General features: G+C 40.5%; 1 protein-coding gene across 4 annotated transcripts in view; it reads right to left on the reverse strand.

Annotated features, from left to right (window-relative positions):
* The window catches only part of PDE9A (phosphodiesterase 9A), an 82,412-nt gene that overhangs the window by 41,615 nt on the left and 21,514 nt on the right, over positions 1-19,283 (reverse strand). For 2 of the 4 annotated variants that reach the window (XM_060234214.1, XM_060234213.1), the window contains exons 3-6: positions 15,802-15,879; positions 13,765-13,808; positions 1,690-1,744; positions 465-535 (exon numbers count right to left, since the gene is read on the reverse strand). In XM_060234214.1, the coding sequence (XP_060090197.1) occupies positions 465-535; positions 1,690-1,744; positions 13,765-13,808; positions 15,802-15,879 (248 nt within the window). Of the gene's footprint in view, positions 1-464; positions 536-1,689; positions 1,745-7,045; positions 7,170-13,764; positions 13,809-15,801; positions 15,880-19,283 lie in introns of those variants that run through there. The other 2 variants (XM_060234216.1, XM_060234215.1) reach the window with 2 other exon arrangements.

Genomic DNA, 19,283 nt, shown 5'->3' on the forward strand with positions numbered 1-19,283 from the left:
TGAGAGTTGTAGGCAAAAAGCATCTGGACAGCTGCCATTGGCCACCCCTGTTATATCATACAAAACATGGAGGTAGAACAAATTCTTTGTAGAAGAAGAAGATGATATTGGATTTATATCCCGCCCTCCACTCTGAATCTCAGAGCAGCTCATAATCTCCTTTACCTTCCTCCCCCATAACAAACACCCTGTGAGGTGGGTAGGGCTGAGAGGACTCTCACAGCAACTGCCCTTTCAAGGACAACCTCTGCCAGAGTTATGGCTGCTCCAAGGCCATTCCAGCAGTTGCAAGTGGAGGAGTGGGGAATCAAATCCGGTTTCTCCCAGATAAGAGTCCGCGCACTTAACCACTACACCAAACTGGCTCTCAGTTTGTAAAAAGATATACCCTCTCAGGTCTCATACCTTCTTAGCTTTACACAAAACAATTTCAATTTTCAATTAGGAAAAAAAATGACACTCACATTCAACTCTTTTCTCCAGCATTGCCAAGTGATTAGCTACTTCAGTTTTCAGTTCATTGATTTTAAATATCCTGGAGGAGGGAAAAAGACCTCAAATAGGAATGCAGCAGTTATTTTTTGTTATAGCTGCACAATTAAGTAATTTTATTAGAAATCTGAGTCCCTTAGTCTCCTAGTGGGAAAATGCACCCAGGACTTTGTATGAATTGTAAAAAATTAATTATCTTTTCCCCATCTTTGAAGAAGCCTTAGACTTGCTGCCTTGGTCTAACCATATGTTGAAGTCATAAGGGTTCCAATGTGCAACCGGAGTTCACTCAGTCCACAAGCCTGTCGCATTCATTTGAATGAAGTAGGAAACTTTGGGCATGGAGCAGTCTGCTGTGAGGATATGCAAAGCTCTCCATTAAATTCCTGGTAAGGGCTCTATTTGTGTTGGGTGTCATGCGTCGGACTCCGGGCTGGGGTCTTAAAGATTCTAAGTGTACATAAATACTTCTCTCTTAATGTAAATATCTGATTTTGATTCCTGCTAAACTAATAATACTTCCCCTGGTGCTGTGTCTGCCATCCCCAGCTGGTGGCCAGGAGGGACCTGGCAATCTTAGTCTATACTACATTATTTTTCAGTTGTATAACAGCTTTCAGTGGTGTTGATTTCTAATGGTCTTTTTCAGACCTTTTTTTTTTTTTGCATCAGAGAACTTTTCCAGGTTGACTTGTCTGCCAAGGAGCCATTGCATATCTGCAATCCCTGCCTGTTGCAGAAGGTTCTGGGAAGTTTCTAAACAACACACAGAGGCCCAGCATATTGGACTTCACTGTTGTTCTAGATGGGGTGAGAATGAACCTGGCACATCCCTTAACAGCTGTTAAAATGAGCAAGCTGTCTTCCCAAGACAAGAGTTTCTTTCCTTGTTTAAGTTACAAGCTGGAAGAACAAAGTGCAGAGTGATCTTACACACATTTACTCAGAAGTACATCCTTGTGGGTTCAGTGGGATTTTCTCTCAAATAAAGGTGCATAAGATTGCATTGGTTCATTTTTCTCTTCTTTACCAGTCTGTATAAATGACTCAGTGATTTAGGCATACCCTATTTGGAGCACTGAATAGCACCCCAAAAGCTGTAGGACCTATTCTAAAATAAACATGCTATTCAGAGGTTGTTTTGTACAAATCTATACAAGAGGACAATATCATAAAACAACCTTGTAAACATTGTACCTTGATAATTGTTCTGCCACCTGTGCCAGCAAATTCTGGATCAATTCCTCTTTTTCTATTAAAAACACATTAAAAAAGGAAACTATGAGACAATAAGAAGAAGATGGAAGAGAACAGATTCCAAATTCCTCACTCACAGGATTCTAAAAAATAACATTAGCAAAACAGATAAGTTTAGCCATTCCCAACACTTGCAAAGAGTTTCCACTATGGAGAAGATCAAAGGTTCGAGTAATCCAGAATCCTTTTTGTCCTTGGTTTAACTGCAGGTGTTATGCAAACCTATAGAAAGGGGACAGATGTTTGTTGATATTAAATTATGCTCTGAAGAATGATGATTGATAGCCTTTATAAATGGCATTCCCAGCAGTACAACTGCAGGTGTTCTTTTTACTTCAGATACTCTTATATTTGAAGACGGGATATGTTTCTGGGTAACACTCTAAACTAAATTGTTTTTTTCTTTCAGTCAGAGATGAAACATTTACTTTGAACCATCCATTCTTGAAACCTTAATTTTGTTTAAAGTTCTAGTTATCTGAATTCACTATGTGTTCCCCCAGGTACCTCCAACTTTCTGTAACTCAGCATAAAGAGCATTTTTGTTCATACAAAACTCAGGCTAACAAATACATTTTACCTGTAGGCAAAAAAGAGGCATTCAGCCAGTATTTTCTGTGAGGATAGTTTGGAAAGTAATAGCAATTTTCAACAGCCATTTTGGTATTACTTTCTATAACAGCCTCACAAGATGCTTTTAAGCATGATAACCCAGTGAAACACATCTTCTGTTTTCCAGCTGATACATAGGGCCTGTTCATTAATAATTAGTCAAGCTTATTTAAAAAGAAAAAGAGGAGAAAGTGAGAGGGAAAATATGAAAAAAGTATAAAGAACTCAAAGCTATTTATTTTCCATGTCTGGAAAAATACACAAATCCTAACATAATTAGTGTATACATACCTATAGAAAAAAGCATATTTAATACTAGTCAAAGGGAGAACAAAACCTGACAAATTAATTAGTTTTCTTTTTAGATAAGAAAACTGGTTCAGTAAAAAAAGAGAAATAGAATAAAATATACAGTCAACAGAGTTTTGGATAGGGATTTGAATTCAAATTAAATCAAAGCCAAAAAGACACTGGGCTAATATCTCTCAACTTCAGTTAGTGAAGGGAAAGATCCAGAGAACGGAAAGCTGAATTCACACAACACATGCTCTGTAAAATTGAAAGAACACTCTATTTCAAAAGACTACTGAGAGGATGGATGAAATTATTGTAAAATGCCTTGCAGACTTGCTTCAAAATAAGTTATAACACCCTTTGACCTCATTATAGAGATAGCAAGGTTTCATCTAAGAAACATAGGATCGAAGTTGTCATTATAAAAAGGGTATCAAGCTTATTGAAAAGTATCTTTCAAAATTTAAGTGGATAACTTGAAACTGGAGTGGGGAGAAAGGAGGTGGAACTTGGTATCTTTTGACTGTGTATAAAACACTTGATATAGTGGATGCGATTACACAAGGAATCTGGTGTGGCAGTATCCCAGCTTTGAAAAAGTTGGTATTCTTTGATGCATGCAGGGGCACAGCCTTTGCCCTGCTGCCAGGAGAGGCACTGGCTACACACACACAAGGAGCATTCAAACTGCTAATGCACATGTGGGGCAGGTGCATTGTGTGCCCGGTCATTCAGAGAACTGGGAAACGTGCCCCACATATGGTTTAGAGATTTGTTATTGGGATTTGTTATTCCCAGTAGCTATTTAATCCAGTCCCAGTCTGTCCTAAAACAAGGAAGGTATGGGTGGGGCTTGGGTGGCAGATGGGAGGTGTGGCTAGGTCAGGCCAAATCTCTCGTGTGATTGTACCAGTGCATGATATAGTAGAGTGCCTGACTAAAATTTGGGAGACCCAGGTCCAAACCCCTCCTTAGACAGGAAGCTCACTGGATAAGTTACTCTCTTTCGAAGCCTAACTTGCCTCCCAGGAATGGGATAATGGTAGAGAAGCATACACACCCCCATGTTCTCCATGGAGGAATGGTGGGATAAAAACATAAGAGTGAGTTTGCAGTCATTACATTGCAGATTTCTGCTTTAGCTGGAAAGAACTACAGAAATGCCGGCAACAACCTAATATTCAACAGAAAAACAAAACACCAGTTTCCAAGATGTACGATAATGAAGCAACTGTTTTAAAAAGGACTGGGGAATGATTATGATAGGCAATACAATGTATGCATTCAGCAGTGTATTGAGTGATCAAAACAGGCTAATGAGCAGAATAATACCAAGAAACTAAAACAGGGGTGTCAAATGTGTGGCCCATGGGTCAAACTGTCCCCCCCCCCCAAGGCTTCAATCAGGCCTGCAAGGTTCTCTTCTCCCCTTTCCCCCCTCCTCCCTTCTGCCCTCACCCTGAGAAGCTCCAATGCCGCTAAGGTTCCCAGCTCCTTCTGCCTTCTCTTTGCAGAGGCTAAAGCATGAGTGAACTTGCAAAAAAAAGTGGAATGTATTTCCCACTCAGGCCCATTGGCAGAGCAGACTGGAATGAGAAATCCACTCCATGTTTTCCTGGCAACTTTGTTTCAATGGAGAGGTTTAACTTCTCAGCATTCTATGGCCAACTGAAGCTTCCTGGACTTGTGTGCTTGCAAATCAAGTGTCCATGCTCTGAGTCAGCTTTGTCTCTTCTCAGTAGAGTGAGAACTAGTGCCTAGTGAAGACTCTAACATGGAAACCCACAGCCAAAGGGGGATATTACACAGGAGAGCCATTGGTAAACTAAGAAGACCCAGGGGGAGGGCGGAAGCTTGCAATGCCTTTCCATTTCATGTTTTCCGAGGCCGAGAGCATTTTATTTTATTTTTAGTTTTCTGTTGTGTGATCTTTGTGCTTTCCTTGATGTTTTATTTCTAAAATTGCATTGTAAAACCCCACTATTCCCCTACCTTTCCATTTTAAACAAATTATTGGAAAAGTTTTAAGCATGTTTGTATTTTAAGTTAAAAATAATATATTTAATTGTGTTTGCCTGTGTCCTTTATAAAGTCTATATCTCCTCTTTCTGGCATTACATTTTAGGACATGCATGGCTCGGACCCACAAAGTCCCATTTCTGTAAGATCCGGCCCTCTTAACAAATGAGTTTAACACCCCTGCACTAAAAGAAATTGTGTCCCTCTGACTTGGCATAGGTTTTATGAAGGCTAAAATGAGAACATATATGTTTCACTTTCATATGGATATGAGGTATTTAAAAGCATTTTACATAAGCATAATAAAAATGTAGATACGGTGGTGTTCTCAAAACATGGAAGTGCTCTGGTATATTGCTACAATCACAGCTGTTAATTGTACTGTATAACATAGACTCCTATGCAATTTATTCACTCATTACTGTATCCAGCTGCTTTGTCTATAGAAGGGGATTAGTAAACAAAGAACTGTAATGCTGCTGCTCGGTTGCATGATGGTGAGTGATACTAAAGCCAACAGGAGGTAGATGTTCACCTCCCATATTGGTCGCCTGCAATAATTTAAACTGATTTCTAAGCTGCTTCCTCCCCCAGCAACAACTTGCATTTCTTTGTTTGCAATAGTTATGTTTACATTTCAAACTTTATTCCTACTACATTTTTAGCAGGCTATTTGCATGGCCAGCAAATGGTACATGCACATATGTGAACATATTGCATCAAAACACATTATTCATGCAGTTTCTTCAAAACTAATCCGTTGAGTTGGAGAGAGAATTTCTGTTACAGCCAGATCAGGGTTAGGACTTGGATGGATGATATATTCTGACACTCTACTTTCATGTGCTTTCATCTACTAGAGTATTTCCAAAGCCATTATTTGGATGAGAAACTGCCCCTATATGGTTACATAGCATTTACTGTGTTTCACTACAGTGAGCAATAGTTTGGATGACAAAATCCAAAATCCTGGAGTGAAAGAAGAAGGTTTGCAAAGTGTCTGTTGTAGCTCAGTTAATTGTTGAAAGAATGGAAAGTTGGTTTGGTATTTATTGGAGGCAAGTGTCTCAGAATCCTTTAACTGTCTTCATACAATTGAAGCATGCCAAGGCAAGTGTATGTCACAGATTTAATACACCCAAGAACTGCCTATGCTGGATCCAACCAAGGAGCTAACCAGTCAGTCATTCCAATAGTGGTTAACCAGATATCCCAGGAAGCAAATCAGGAGAGCACACTGAAGTTATCCTCTCTCTTGCTTCCCAGAAGTTGGGAATTTGAGGAATACTGCCTCTGAACACAGAATACAGATGATTAAAACCTCTTTTAGAAAGCCACATTAATGTACTTTATTATAGTTTAAGAGTCCCACTGTACTCCTGATATGTGAACAAAACTAATGCTTCATTCCTCTATCTGTGGGGTGTTGTTTTTTTTAAAAAAAACAGCACTTGGATTTCAGCAAATCTGAATTACTGAAGCCAGCTTAATTGTGTGACGGATCAATAAATTGCATTGATTCTATTCTGTGCGCACTTGCTTAGGAGTAAGTCCTATTGTGCTCAGTGGGACTTACTTCTGAGTAAACAGGCATAGGACTAGGCTCCAAGTTACTATTTGAACACTGCATTTCCTGATGACTATAAGAAATTAAAGTTTAAACATTTGCCAAAGCCTTGTTTTTATACTGCAAATAAAATTAAATGGAGCACTTTGCTGTATTTGTTCTTTCTAGTATCAATGTCTGTAACAACTCAAAGCAGACATCAACACAATAAATACCATAACTGACTCTTCTTGTATTTAAGGAATAAATGTCTTTCAAGATTAAAACTATATTCCTGATGAATGCTGCCATATTTCATCCAAACTACATTTTCCTAATGTACACAAAATGCTATATGGTTTTGCTACTTTGACAAAGATTTGAATGAAGATTTGAAAAATCTGACCCTAAAATGGAACAATCACTCAAAGCACAGAATCTAAGTAGATCCAATAAGATCTTATTTTATTTCATTTTTATTCAGCAGTCCTGAACTGCAACAAGCTGAACAGTAAATAAAAAAGATTAGTTCTAGCCAAGGAAACAGGTTTCACTTATCTAAGAAAGCAGTTTCAACTTCTGCTGGAAATCCAGGGGCCGAAACTAAACCAACAACACAGTTTTAATTAAAAATACAGGAAAGATTTGTTGCTGCTTACCGTACGCCAGCCACGGAATGTTATACAAGGACAATGCAAATATAAACCCTAAAACCTGTGGATCCCAAATTCATTGCCTCTCAGAACTTTGGCAGTGGCTGAAGCAGACAGAGTGACAAGGTCCTATAAAAACGATGGAATAAAAAAGAAAAAGAAAAAAACCCACCCCTAAATGTTTCACTTTCCCTCCCTCTTGCTGTCAAAACTCACTCAAAGTACTAGCACTTTCTAATCCAGAGACCAGACCAGTCAACTGCAGCCTGATGTTTATAGATGTAATAAAAGAATGAAGACGTATGTTTTTATAACCCCAGAGTACAGTAAAGATATATGACTAACAAAGGCAGTTCCTCTTGTCTTAAAGAGACAAAGGTCCCTTTTCCACAGCATTTACATTAACCCTTTACTTCATTCCTGGTATTGTATTGCCTTTTAAGAAATGGGAATTAATCTCTTCTACTGCTGCTATATTTAAATACCCATTTGATTCTTCAGAATGCTTTAAATCTTTATTGGGCTCCCTCTGATCTCTCTGAAAGTAACACATGTTGCCAACATTTCTCCATTTCTGCAGGGTTTTTAAAAAACAGTTGTGTAAAAAGAAGCAGAAATTTGACAGGTGAAGCTTTCTCCATCTGAAGGCTGGGAAACGTTTGCTCATGCTACTGCTAACCACATAGGATTGTTGCCAGAAAATGGTTGGGAAATCTAATGAAATTGGTCGCTGTTTTTGCCATGTTAAAGCCAGGCAACTGGGAGTGGGTTCTCCAAAACCATGTGAATTCTTGGGAGATATCCACCCAGATCCAAGTCTAACCCACGAGACCAGGATGAAACCTCAGATGGCCTGAAAATTGTAGCCCAAGGTAATAAGCCACAAGCCTATTTTTATTTATTTCAGCCTTTTAATCCTGCTTTTCTCCCCAATCAAGACCCAACGTTGCTCACAAAATGAAATATATATATATATTTAAGAAGCAAAAAAGGGGAAATGTCAACAAACAAACTAAAACCCCCCCACAGCACACCACATTCTGAGCTAATCCCAGATAATCAGAATAACGCTCTTCTAAACTACAGCGTATTTAGTTGGGTGTAACTCTATTTAGGATTGTGCTGTTAAGATTTCAGGCTGTGAGCCATGGGCAAACAGCCAAGGGTCAAGATCTCTGTTGGCTGTTGCCCTTGGTTCACTTCTCTGGCCACTCGTGGCTTGCAAATAGAGGAGGGGTAGAAGCCATGAGCATAGCACAAATTTAGCCACATGCTTTTTTTTAGGGAAATGTTCAGTGCTTTGTGTCTGGATTTACACAAATGGAACAAGATTTTCCTATCTCCTTGCAGACTTGTACATGATTTTACACAGATGCTATAAGAATCTTGTTTTCTTTATGCAGACTGCATTCTACAGATGAAGAATAACCAAATGGCTATCTAAACAGGCCGTATCTGCCCTCTCCCCCTTTCTTCTTGAATGCAGGGTATAATTCTGCGCAGGACTGCTGTGTAAGACCCTGGATTGCATGGTCAGCAATGTATCCTTTCTCTTCTTTCTCTCCCCCCCTCCCCCAGATGAATTATTGGTCTTTGCAATGCTATGCAATCATTCTTTTCCAACAACCCACTGAGGGTGAACAGTTCTAGAATTTGACGTTATTCCCATATCCAGTGAGAAGGGAGATGCATATCTTTATAGCTACAGAGTTCAATACAGATTTACAACAGGCAAAGGGTAGTGCATATAGCACTGGACACAGACAGGATGCTCAGGAAAATACTGTGACATAAAAGACTATTATATATTGTTGTCAAGTCGCAGTCAATTTAGGGCAATCCTGTAGACTTTCAAGGCATGAGATACTGAGGCAGCTTGCCATTCCCTACCTCTGCATAGCAACTGTGGTATTCCTTCAAATACTGATCAGGGACAACACTCTTAGCTCCTGAGATCTGATGAGGTAGGGCTAGCCTTGCCCATCCTGGTCATGGCTGTCTTCCAAAGATGAACCCTAAATAATGACTTATGGCATCATCAAAAATATGTCCTTCCTCCTACTTTTGTAAATCTAAAATTCACTGTGTCCATTTTTTGGTTATAATCATACAATTGCCTCTCAAAATATTCCTAGACATTGGAATATAATGTTTCCAAAAGCATTTCTTTTGGCAAGTTAACTTCTTTGGGGTGTTTGCATGTCACTTTTTTCTGAAGAAGGTTTAGACCGTTGCAGCTAATATGTTACAGCTGCAGGATAGAACACAGCTTCTCCCTGTGGCTATCTTTTGCATAGTCACGCCTTATTTTGTATGTAAAACTCTCAGCAAGGTTTCTGGACTGACGTCAATGGGAGCTCTTCCCAGAACAAGCTGCATGACATTCAATAGAGACTCATGCTGTGGATACAACACCTGCAGTGTGGGAATAAAGAGGAATATTTGACCTCCTCTGAAGGCCGAATTATGTCAGCCTTCAGACTTGGACAGCAAACAGATGTGTGCTAACATGAAACTTTGCTCTTGAGTATGTAACATCACGAGTTCCTCAGATATGTTTTCCTGACTAAAATAAAGAGGGGGAGACTCCACAAAAGAAGGATTTGAACAGTAATTAAATATTTATTTGCATGTAGTTAAGGTGCATATACTCAAGGACCCTATATGTCTTCCAGAGGTATCTTGTCACACAGAATAGATAAAATAGATTGTATTTGACTATTCCATATGAACATATGAAGCTGCCTTATACTGAATCAGACCTTTGGTCCATCAAAGTCAGTATTGTTTTCTCAGACTGGCAGCAGCTCTCCAGGGTCTCAAGCTGAGGTTTTCACACCTACTTGCCTGGACCCTTTTTTGGAGACGCCAGGGATTGAACCTGGGACCTTCTGCTTCCCAAGCAGATGCTCTACCACTGAGCCACCATCCCTCCATATTGGAACAGGATCAAACTACATGTGACTCTGAGTTCCCTACTTCTAAGTATGTATGTGCGCTCTCTCTCTCTGTAGCTTGTGAGAGCTCTCTTCTGGTCAGGGTGAGGGGAACAAATCCTTTCCCTCCTTCATGGCCATGGAGAATAAAGGAGCCTGAATAGTCAGAGGACACTAACCCCTGTTTAATGTTTATTGAAAATATAAAATGAACAGAGGGAAAAGCAGTAAAATGCTGGCAGACTGAAAAAGAAATACACAATACTAAATCTGAGAAATTATGGAAATGCAAGTAACTAGATGAAATGCAAAAGTCACATAAGTATCAAAGGAATAAGCAACAACAAGCAATCAGACAATTCCTAGTGAAAGTCATCCCAATTATCCCAGCCCCTAGTGCAAGCTGTCTCAGCCCACCAAGACCCTGGTCAGGGCAAGGCATCCCCCACCCTGAGCTCTTGATGCCCACCACTGCTCCAAGTGGCAATGTGGGAAAATTTTTAAAAAGTCATTGGCACCAGGAATGTGATGTCTCTTTGGGTCAACCACAGAGTTTCTGGCAATTGCTACAGCTACTTCTGTCATTTCCAGCTTTCCCCTAGAAGTGACATCATCACACACATGCTGCTGCCCCCAATGTCTCTGCCTCCAGTCCTCCTGCTGGTTGGCAGGCTTGGATGCCAGCTAGATATATCCTTCCCCATGTTAGTCCAGAGAAAGAAACCACCCTCCCAGAGAGAAGAGAAATGTGTAAGGCTTGCCTTAAAAGAAATTCAAAAATGCAAATGGCAGGAGAGAGGTTTGCATAAAAGGGGGGAAAGAATACCAGAAGAGGAATAAAACTTCTGCGGTTCCACACAAGGTTCACACTCACTGGTGCTGTGAGTCTCAGTCCTGCTCCTCCTGCATTCATCCATCACACAAAAGCAAAAACGATTTTAGTACCCCTTGAAGCCCAGAAACCCTTCCATTCTTCTTTACCTTCTGAGACACACTGTAATGCAACAGTGTGGTTCAGCTGGGGAAAGAAAAAAAGCCTTTGAGAGGGCTAGAAAATGTGGATCTTATCTCTACTGTGACCATCCTGAGGTTTCCTGCTGCAAAGAGGAAAAATATGGGAGCTAGATGAGTCATGGCCCAGATTGGGCATGATGTTACCTGGATGCTCCCAAAGTCTTGAGGGGGGGGGGGCGCGTTGTCCTGTTGCCCTTGCAGGGAAATTCCCTATGTGGAAGCAGCCTCCCATTTAAAAATGTAAACTGCTTCTTCCATTATTTATCCTGTCACAGTAGAAAATTTAACAGGTCTAAACAAAAACAAGGCTCATGCATGTATGTTTAAGAGCTGTGTTAGCAAAAGAATTTTGGCAGCAGCATCTTGTCAGCTATGGGTGAAGAACCCAAACCTGTCAAAATTCTCTTTACTGTGCAATCCCTAAAGACAGAATAGTCTCATTTTCCTTTGCACCTGCTCATCTCAAAGGTATTTTTGTGTAAGAAATGGCAACTTAATATTTATTGATTTCTTTTAAAATTGTATTACTTTCACAAACATTGTTTTAATTAAAAAGCCCTCTGGGTGGCTTTGTGACCCAGTTGCTATTTCCATGAGGTTGCAAATATCACCCCCCCCTCCCAAGTAAAAGAAAGATAATTCCTTTGAAGCCGTCTTAAATTAAGTCAGAAGAAAATATTTACTAATGGTAAAAATACACAAATAGAAACATAAAATGCCAGTAGGCCAGCACCAAACTGTAACATCGTCATACTTCACCTGCCTCCTCCTTCCCTGTTCTGATTTCTTTCCCTTTGAACTAAGTCTGATTCATTTGATTAGGTTAAAACATTATGTTGTGGTACATCCTAGGCATAGTTGGAATGACAGAGCACATACTGTGTATGAAGAAGGTATCTGGTTCCAGCCTTGGACCTTCCAGTTAAAGTTGCTGAGGGAACAGGTGTTGGGCAAGATCTGTCTGAAGCCATGGAGAGCAACTGAAGTTAGAGTAAACAATCCTAAATCTGATGAACCAATGGCCTGAGTCAGTATAAAGCAGTTTCATAGGTTCATCCAAAGCCTTACTCAAAGCAGCAATCAGTGGAAAGTGATTTTTCATTTTTCCTTGATTTAACTGATAGAAATCCAGTCTTACAGGTTAGTTGCAGGAGGAAACCTCTTCAGAGAGACAATTGCCAGCGAAATACCTGATCCTACTGTGTCATGTTTTGTCTTAGTATCAGATTGCCAGGCGGTAGGGTATATTGCCAGTGTGGTAGGGTATATTTTAATTCTTAAACACACTGTGGGATTTCTTTGAAGCCCTGAAGCCAATAAACTGACTGATCTGTCATGAGAGAATAGTCACATTCCCAGTTTCTCACATGAGCCTCCTACCAGAACTGTATAAATCTATGCAGATCCAACATTTCTAGTCATATTAGTGTCCCAGGAGATCAGTTGTTGTTTTTGTGTGTTTTTCTGACTGATTAAAAACTTCAGACGCTAACCAGAAGGGCATAAACTTGACAAGTGATGGATGCAGAGAAGGATGCTTCCAAGAAAGATGTACACACAAAAAAAAGTTGGATACATTATAGGTCAGTGCTCCACAGAAAAAGCATTTTGATCTTGTCTAATATTCCACATTCCATCATAGAAGACAAAAGGTTCAAAACTGTGACTTTCAGACTGATTTCTCACTAGTGTTCTCACTAGTGTTGCTCCACCCCTAGGCTTCTGTTTTCCTCGGTGCAAGCAAGCAATTTTCTAACAGTTGCTCCGCAGGCACATTTTGATGCACAGCTCCTTCCAGTTCCCCTCACGGCTTTGTGATGCTGTCTTTTAAGGATTAAAAAACCACGAGGGGAGCTGGAGGGAGCTCCATGTTAAAATGCACCCACGAAGCAACTGGTGAGGAATCAATTGCTTGCACGGGGAGGGGTGGGGGACAGAAGCCTGGGGCAGAGCAATGCTAGCGACAAACCAGTACCTGTTTCAGGGTGTCTGTTAAGTTCTATAGTTCAAGAGTACTTGTTAGGTGTTCTCAAGGATGTTTCTGCAAAATAAATCAGCAGATAACTCAGCCACATTTTAGCCTTTGAATTCTTTTGCTGCAGGGTGTCTGTTTCAGGTTTACAAGAAGGGCAGTTTTAAAGGAAGGACCAAAGGGTTGGCATTGAAGAGATGCAAGTCCTTTTCTAAATGTGTGGCACTATAACCGTAAGTTTTCATATGGCAAGCTTTCCTCAATAAACACAAATTTGGTGGCCAAGGGGAAAAGAATGGGACACATTTTCATATTTATTATATGGAAGCCCAGCCATTTAAGCATGTGTTTACCATCTGCTACAGAGGCCCCTCACAGCTGTATTTTGCCATTGAGGCCAAGGTATTTTGTACCTGAATTAAAAATCTACATTTCTCAGTCCACAGAAAGTTACTTGCTATGCAGTTCCATTTAGTCCTCCTAAGTTGCATCCAGGACTTTTTTTGTAGAAAAAGCCCAGCAGGAACTCATTTGCACAGTAGACCACACTCCCTGATGCTTATTTATTTATTTGGTTCATTTATATTCCGCCCTATCCCAAATGGGCTCAGGGCGGATCACATACAGATAAAATCAAACAGATACAGTACAATAAAACCAATAAATCAATAAGACACCTAGAACTGCGTGTTCGTGCTCAAAAAAAGTCCTGGCTGCATCCACAAATTTCCATAGGCCTTGGCAAAAATGAGGGTGAGGGGAAGCATGAAGTTGCTCTGAGGTGCAGATCAAATGCTTAGAAAGGTCATAAGTGCTACTGTATAAGGGTGTTTAACATCTCTGGACAAAGCTACAAATATTAAGAAATGTGATACTTTTTTGCATTTTTTCTAAAATAAAAATTTAGCAAAACAAATGTTTACAATTGTGGCAATAAGATTAAAAAATGTGGATAAAAGAAACCTTTACCTGTTAACTGTCCAGTGACCACAGGTATTACTTTGTATGGCGTACTACAAGTGATAGAAGAAAGACTGTTAAAGCACATATTTTTCAAATGAAACAGATGTACATGATGAAGCATGGGAGGAAGAACTAATGGTATTCTCTAACTTGTTTTCAAAATTTATTTAGTCAGGGAAAAGAAGAGTGCACATAGTTTGCAAATCCATTTCCCCACTGACACTCAAAAGGATCTTGCCAATGTTTGCACAGTACTAACAAAATCTCCATTCCTGCAGCTATTCAAAGACCACAGCAACATATTCTCTACTTGAGAGCCTCATGGATCAGACGGGGAAGGAAATGGTGGACAGACCTTAACTTGGAGCATCAACAACTGTAGAGGGAAAACAAGGCTGAAGCAGGCCGCTAAGGGGTATGGGAAAATGACAAGGAGTTTTGGAAAAATGGAAAGTCTTTAGGGTATGTGTTAATGAGTGTACACCTTCCAAAATGTCTGTGTGTGGAATAATGTTTTGGTTTGCTTCTTCTAGCAGCAAATAAAGCCTGGTAGGAAAAAGAACTATGAACTTCCAGAGGAAGATGAGAGGGATGGAAAAAGACATTTGTACATTGACTACTTTTTGCTGTGATTTTTGTTTCACTCAGATAACTACATATGCTTTCATAATTGTTTAAATTAAAGGCCATTATAGATGGAGTAATTCTTGTTGTGCCCTACTGTATGTTGTCTTATTCCAAGCAAGCACAGTTAGGTTGCCAACTATGAGTTGAGAAATTCCTGGAGATTTTAGAGGTAGAGCCTGGGGAGGGTGGGGTTTGGGGAGGGGAAGGGCCTCATAAGGTTGCCAGGAAATTTCTGAGGACTTTGGGGGTGAAGCCAGGAGCAAGGTTGTGACAAGCATGATGGAACTCCCACCACTTTGGAGTTCTGCCCATTTCATTTAAAGGGACTGTTCTACTTTTAAATGCCTCCCCTTTACTGGAAATAATGGGGGATGGGGGCACCATCCATTGGGGGTCATGGATACCTTGGTCCAGGGATGGCCAAACTGTGGCTTGGGAGCCACATGTGGTTCTTTCATACATATTATGTGCCTCTTGAAGCCACCACTGCCCTGTTGGCCGGCTTGGAGATGGCATTTCTTTCTTTAAATCACTTCTCCAAGCCAAGCTAGCAGCAATTTGGAGAATGTATTTAAAGTTAAAGTTGCTTTCTTTTTCACCTCTTCCTCCGTCTCCCCTCCCCTCCATCTATTTTCCTTCCTTCCCTCCCTCCCTCGTGGCTCTCAAACATCTGATGCTCATGTCTTGAAGCTCTCAAACATCTGACATTTGTTCTATGTGGCTCTTACATTAAGCAAGTCTGGCCACGCCTGCCCTGATCCAATATTTTTTAAACTTGGAGACTTTTTTTGAGGAGAGGCACCAGATGCTATGCTGAAAATTTGGTGCCTCTACCTCATAAAACAGCCCCCCAAGCCCAGATACCCACAGATCAATTCTCCATCATACCCTATGGGAACCAGTCTCCATAGGGTATAATGGAGTGTCCCCCTGCTTTCTGATAACCCTTAAGTGGGGAGAGGGTCTCCAAACCAGGAGATCCCCTGCCCCCAATTAGGAATTGGCAACCCTAGGACCTCAGCAGGGTATAATGCCATAGAATTGACCAATGTTCCCTCTAAGCTGCAAAGTCTTGTGAGCAAAAATTCTACTTTGTGAGCTACTGGCATTAAAATTGTGAACTACTGGCATTAAAGCTGTGAGCTACTGAATAAATTAGTGTGATCTGGGGGTTATCCTTCCTGAGCTAAGAGAAAAATGTGTGAGCTGGAGGCTAAAAACCTGTGAGCTAGCTCACGCTAACTCAGCTTAGAGGGAACACTGGAATTGACCTTCCCAAGAAGCCATTTTGTGCAGGAGACCAGTTGTAATTCTAGAAGATCTCCAAGCCCCACCTGCAGGTTGGTAACCCTAACACAGGCACACAAACTCAAATACTACAGGTGACCTTTCTTTGTTCTAAGACAATGTGCCTACCTTTCTGAGTTTGCTGGCATAGTAGGATCAATAGACACCATGCAGTCATCTGCTGTGAAAAGTGAAATAGTTGTATTCCTGAAAAACAATGGTTAGTTATTTATTATAAGAATATTTATATCCTCCTTTTTCAGCTCAAACAGTCCAGAAGGCAATTGCCAGTAAGTAACTAAAACAATTTAAATCTAACATCTGGGGGAAAACCCCCAAAGAAATAATAACAGACAATAGCATAAACAATCTGAGGCAAAGGGGGAAAAGTCCCATGGGGGAGTTGTTTTTGACCAACAAATCTCTCCCGCAACCCGCTCCCCCCAATTTCTTGGGATTGGAAGGCCATGGAAATAGTCCCTAGTTAGGCTCCCATATTTTTTCCAGCTTCTAAGATGCTGTGTGAGAGCATCCCATGATAGACACAATTTACTGAAGTCATTTGGGCTACTCTCATGTAAATCTGCACGATGCTTACACCTTGCCTCCCATGTATTTATTCCAAGGAAGAGAGGCACAGTAAAAGAGGCTGAGAGGGGCCGCAGTATTTGACGGAGGGATTGCAGAGCTGTCAAAAAGGAGCTGATGCTTTGGCAACACACTTATGAACATGCATGAAAGACAAACAAACAAACAAAAGATGCCACCCGCCCAGCTGCTCAGTGGTTGACACACAACAATAACAGATCACGAGGCAAACATGTGGTGAAGCCAGTTCAGGGTGGGATGTCTGATCAAAACTTCCTGTTACAAAATAAAATGGTGTAATTAGAGGTGGAGTCAGACTGCACCAAGCTTGTTGTCTGACTGCAGCCTTTATGAAGCTGCCTTATACCAAGTCAGACCATTGGTTCATTTACCTTACCATTGTTTACTCTGCCTGGAGGGTTGCTCTCCTGAGTCTTGGTCAGACAGACTAAGGTCTTTCCTGACAGCTAATATCTCAAATACTTTTAAAGACTGCACCTGGGATCTTCTCCATGTAAAGCACGTGCTCTCCCTACGGCCTCCAGCTTCAGTCCTTGATCCTCTGTCTTGACAAATGAAACAGCAAGGACTGGCTCAGTTTTGGATATTTGCAAGGCTGTATTTGTATGAAAAAAAATCTGTTTAAACTGGCTTTCTTTCAACAGTTTGTGAATGGCTTGGACTGTTAAATAAAGCCTTTAAGGCAACAGTGCAGAATGTTCAGTGGCTCGGGCTGGTGACGTTGTTTGACCTACATTAATGGGGGAAAGCAGATATATTCAGCATCAACAGTAAAGCAAATCAACTTGGCTGTACAGCAGACTTGCAGAGTTTTATGGGTCACACTTTCTAATGATGTGCAATTTGAAATGGGTGCATGTTTCAAATATGCATAGCATGTGTCTGAAACATGCACAGTTATAAGGATATTAGAAGAAGGTTCTCTATATACTTTAAAAGAGCCCCATGGCTCTATATACTTTAAAAGAGCCCCATGGCTGCAGTACTGCAGTCCTAAGCTCTGTTCACAACCTGAGTTCGATCCCCGGCGGAAGCTGGGTTTTCAGGTAGCCGGCTCGAGATTGACTCAGCCTTCCATCCTTCCAAGGTCGGTAAAATGAGTACCCAGCTTGCTGGGGGGGAAGTGTAGATGACTGGGGAAGGCAATGGCAAACCACCCCATAAAAAGTCTGCCGTGAAAACATTGTGAAAGCAACGTCACCCCAGAGTCGGAAATGACTGGTGCTTGCACAGGGGACCTTTCCTTTTTCCTCTCTATATAATAATCCTATTATCTGCTATATTCCTTACCAATATTATTAGCCATGCATGAAGCTGTTCATAGTTTATTAACATTTTACATAATGTTAAATTAATCTTAAAGATAAATTGTGAATCATTTACAGTGTAGGTGTTTTCAGATGAACTTGGTGGCTGCAGAAAGGAGTTGTGGGTATATTCTATATCCACTTAAAAGCAAGGTTAGCATTCCCTTGATGCTGATAGGGAAGGGATTGCATCTTTGCCTCTATGCTCCACCTCTGTACACCTTGTTGAGAGGATTTGGGTGACAAACTTTCAATATGTATAGAATCCCTAAGATCCATATGGGAAAAAACAGATAGCGAACTTGTCTCAGTTCTCCTTTCAGAAGATATGGATTTACCAATTGATACCAAGTTTTCAGGAATCATTTACCCCAATGTTATTGTGCAACATAAATCTACTATGCTGCATATTAAGGGTGTGTGGTCATGGTTTTTTGCACACCCCTGTGAAAACGTTGTGAAAGCAACGTCACCCCAGAGTTGAAAATGACTGGTGCTTGCACAGGGGACTACCTTTACCTTTATTATGCTTTTCAGTATGATCTGTAAGCTGCCTTGAGTCACAGGGAAAAGTTGGGATATAATTTTTTGAACAAATAAGTAGTTTTGGCAGAATGCAGATTTATAACATTTAAGCAACTTCCTGTTTGTTCGGCTAGGCAGTGTTCTGACAGAGATTGTTCCACTTCTGTTATACTTGACCTGTAATGTTGTCTGTCATATTTTAATCAAAAAACCAAACTAAAAACTAAGTAGACTCCAAGAGTCCCCCCCCCCATAAAAATGCTGGCATAGGGTTGCTAATCACTTTGCATAGAATCAGACCTTATTTTGGGCAGGAGCTCACAGGAACGGAACTCTGGAATCTCTAAATTTTATTGTGCTTTCTTTCTCATTCCCCCACCAAAAAAGAAAAAAGAAAAAAAATACTTGCTTCTGGGCTTCATTGTTCAAACTCCCTGTGAGAATTTTGCTGAACTCTAAGATTTAACAAACTTTCTAATATTTCCCCCCACAAAAAAATGGGAAAATAACCAAAACAAAATAACCAGAGCAGACAGATGGAAATCTTCCTCATGCCACTGTGGCTGCAGAGGAGAAAGTAATTTAAAAAGTATGGTAGGAGTAAGGTTTTATGATGACAATTACAATTCAAGAAGCATTTTAAGGTAGATGCTGAGCTGATATAATTTAGTGCACCTTCCGGTGATGTCAGAGGTGTGTGGCATATGCAAATGAGTTGTGCTAATGAGCTCTGGCACCTCTTTTTCTACCAAATGACCCCTGCTTAGAATTGCTAAAAATATAAAAGAGTCCCCAGATATTTTTTGAATTGGACTTGGCAACCCTATGTTGGCATGTTTTTTAAGGCTCAGTGTGCAAGGTGACAGTCTGAGCCCAGGTCTACCAATATAGTGGACTGGAGGCCTGGTCTACCCCCATAAAGGACATTTTTTGTAATGAAATTTGATTTGACTGTTTTCTTTTATAATGTTTAAATGTGCAGGTAGATCCATGATTGGATTGTCCCAGCATCTTTTTTCACCTGAATCACAACCCCATGGGAAATATGAGAGCGGATAAACCCTTTTGCCTGCAGATAGCTTTGCAAACCAAAATATCATGTTGTTACAGCCTTTAGGAAAAGGACAGATACTTATCTTTTTCCTCTGAAGGTTAATAACAGCAGGCTCC

Source organism: Heteronotia binoei, chromosome 3 (assembly GCF_032191835.1).
Source record: "Heteronotia binoei isolate CCM8104 ecotype False Entrance Well chromosome 3, APGP_CSIRO_Hbin_v1, whole genome shotgun sequence".
NCBI classification, from domain to species: domain Eukaryota; kingdom Metazoa; phylum Chordata; class Lepidosauria; order Squamata; family Gekkonidae; genus Heteronotia; species Heteronotia binoei.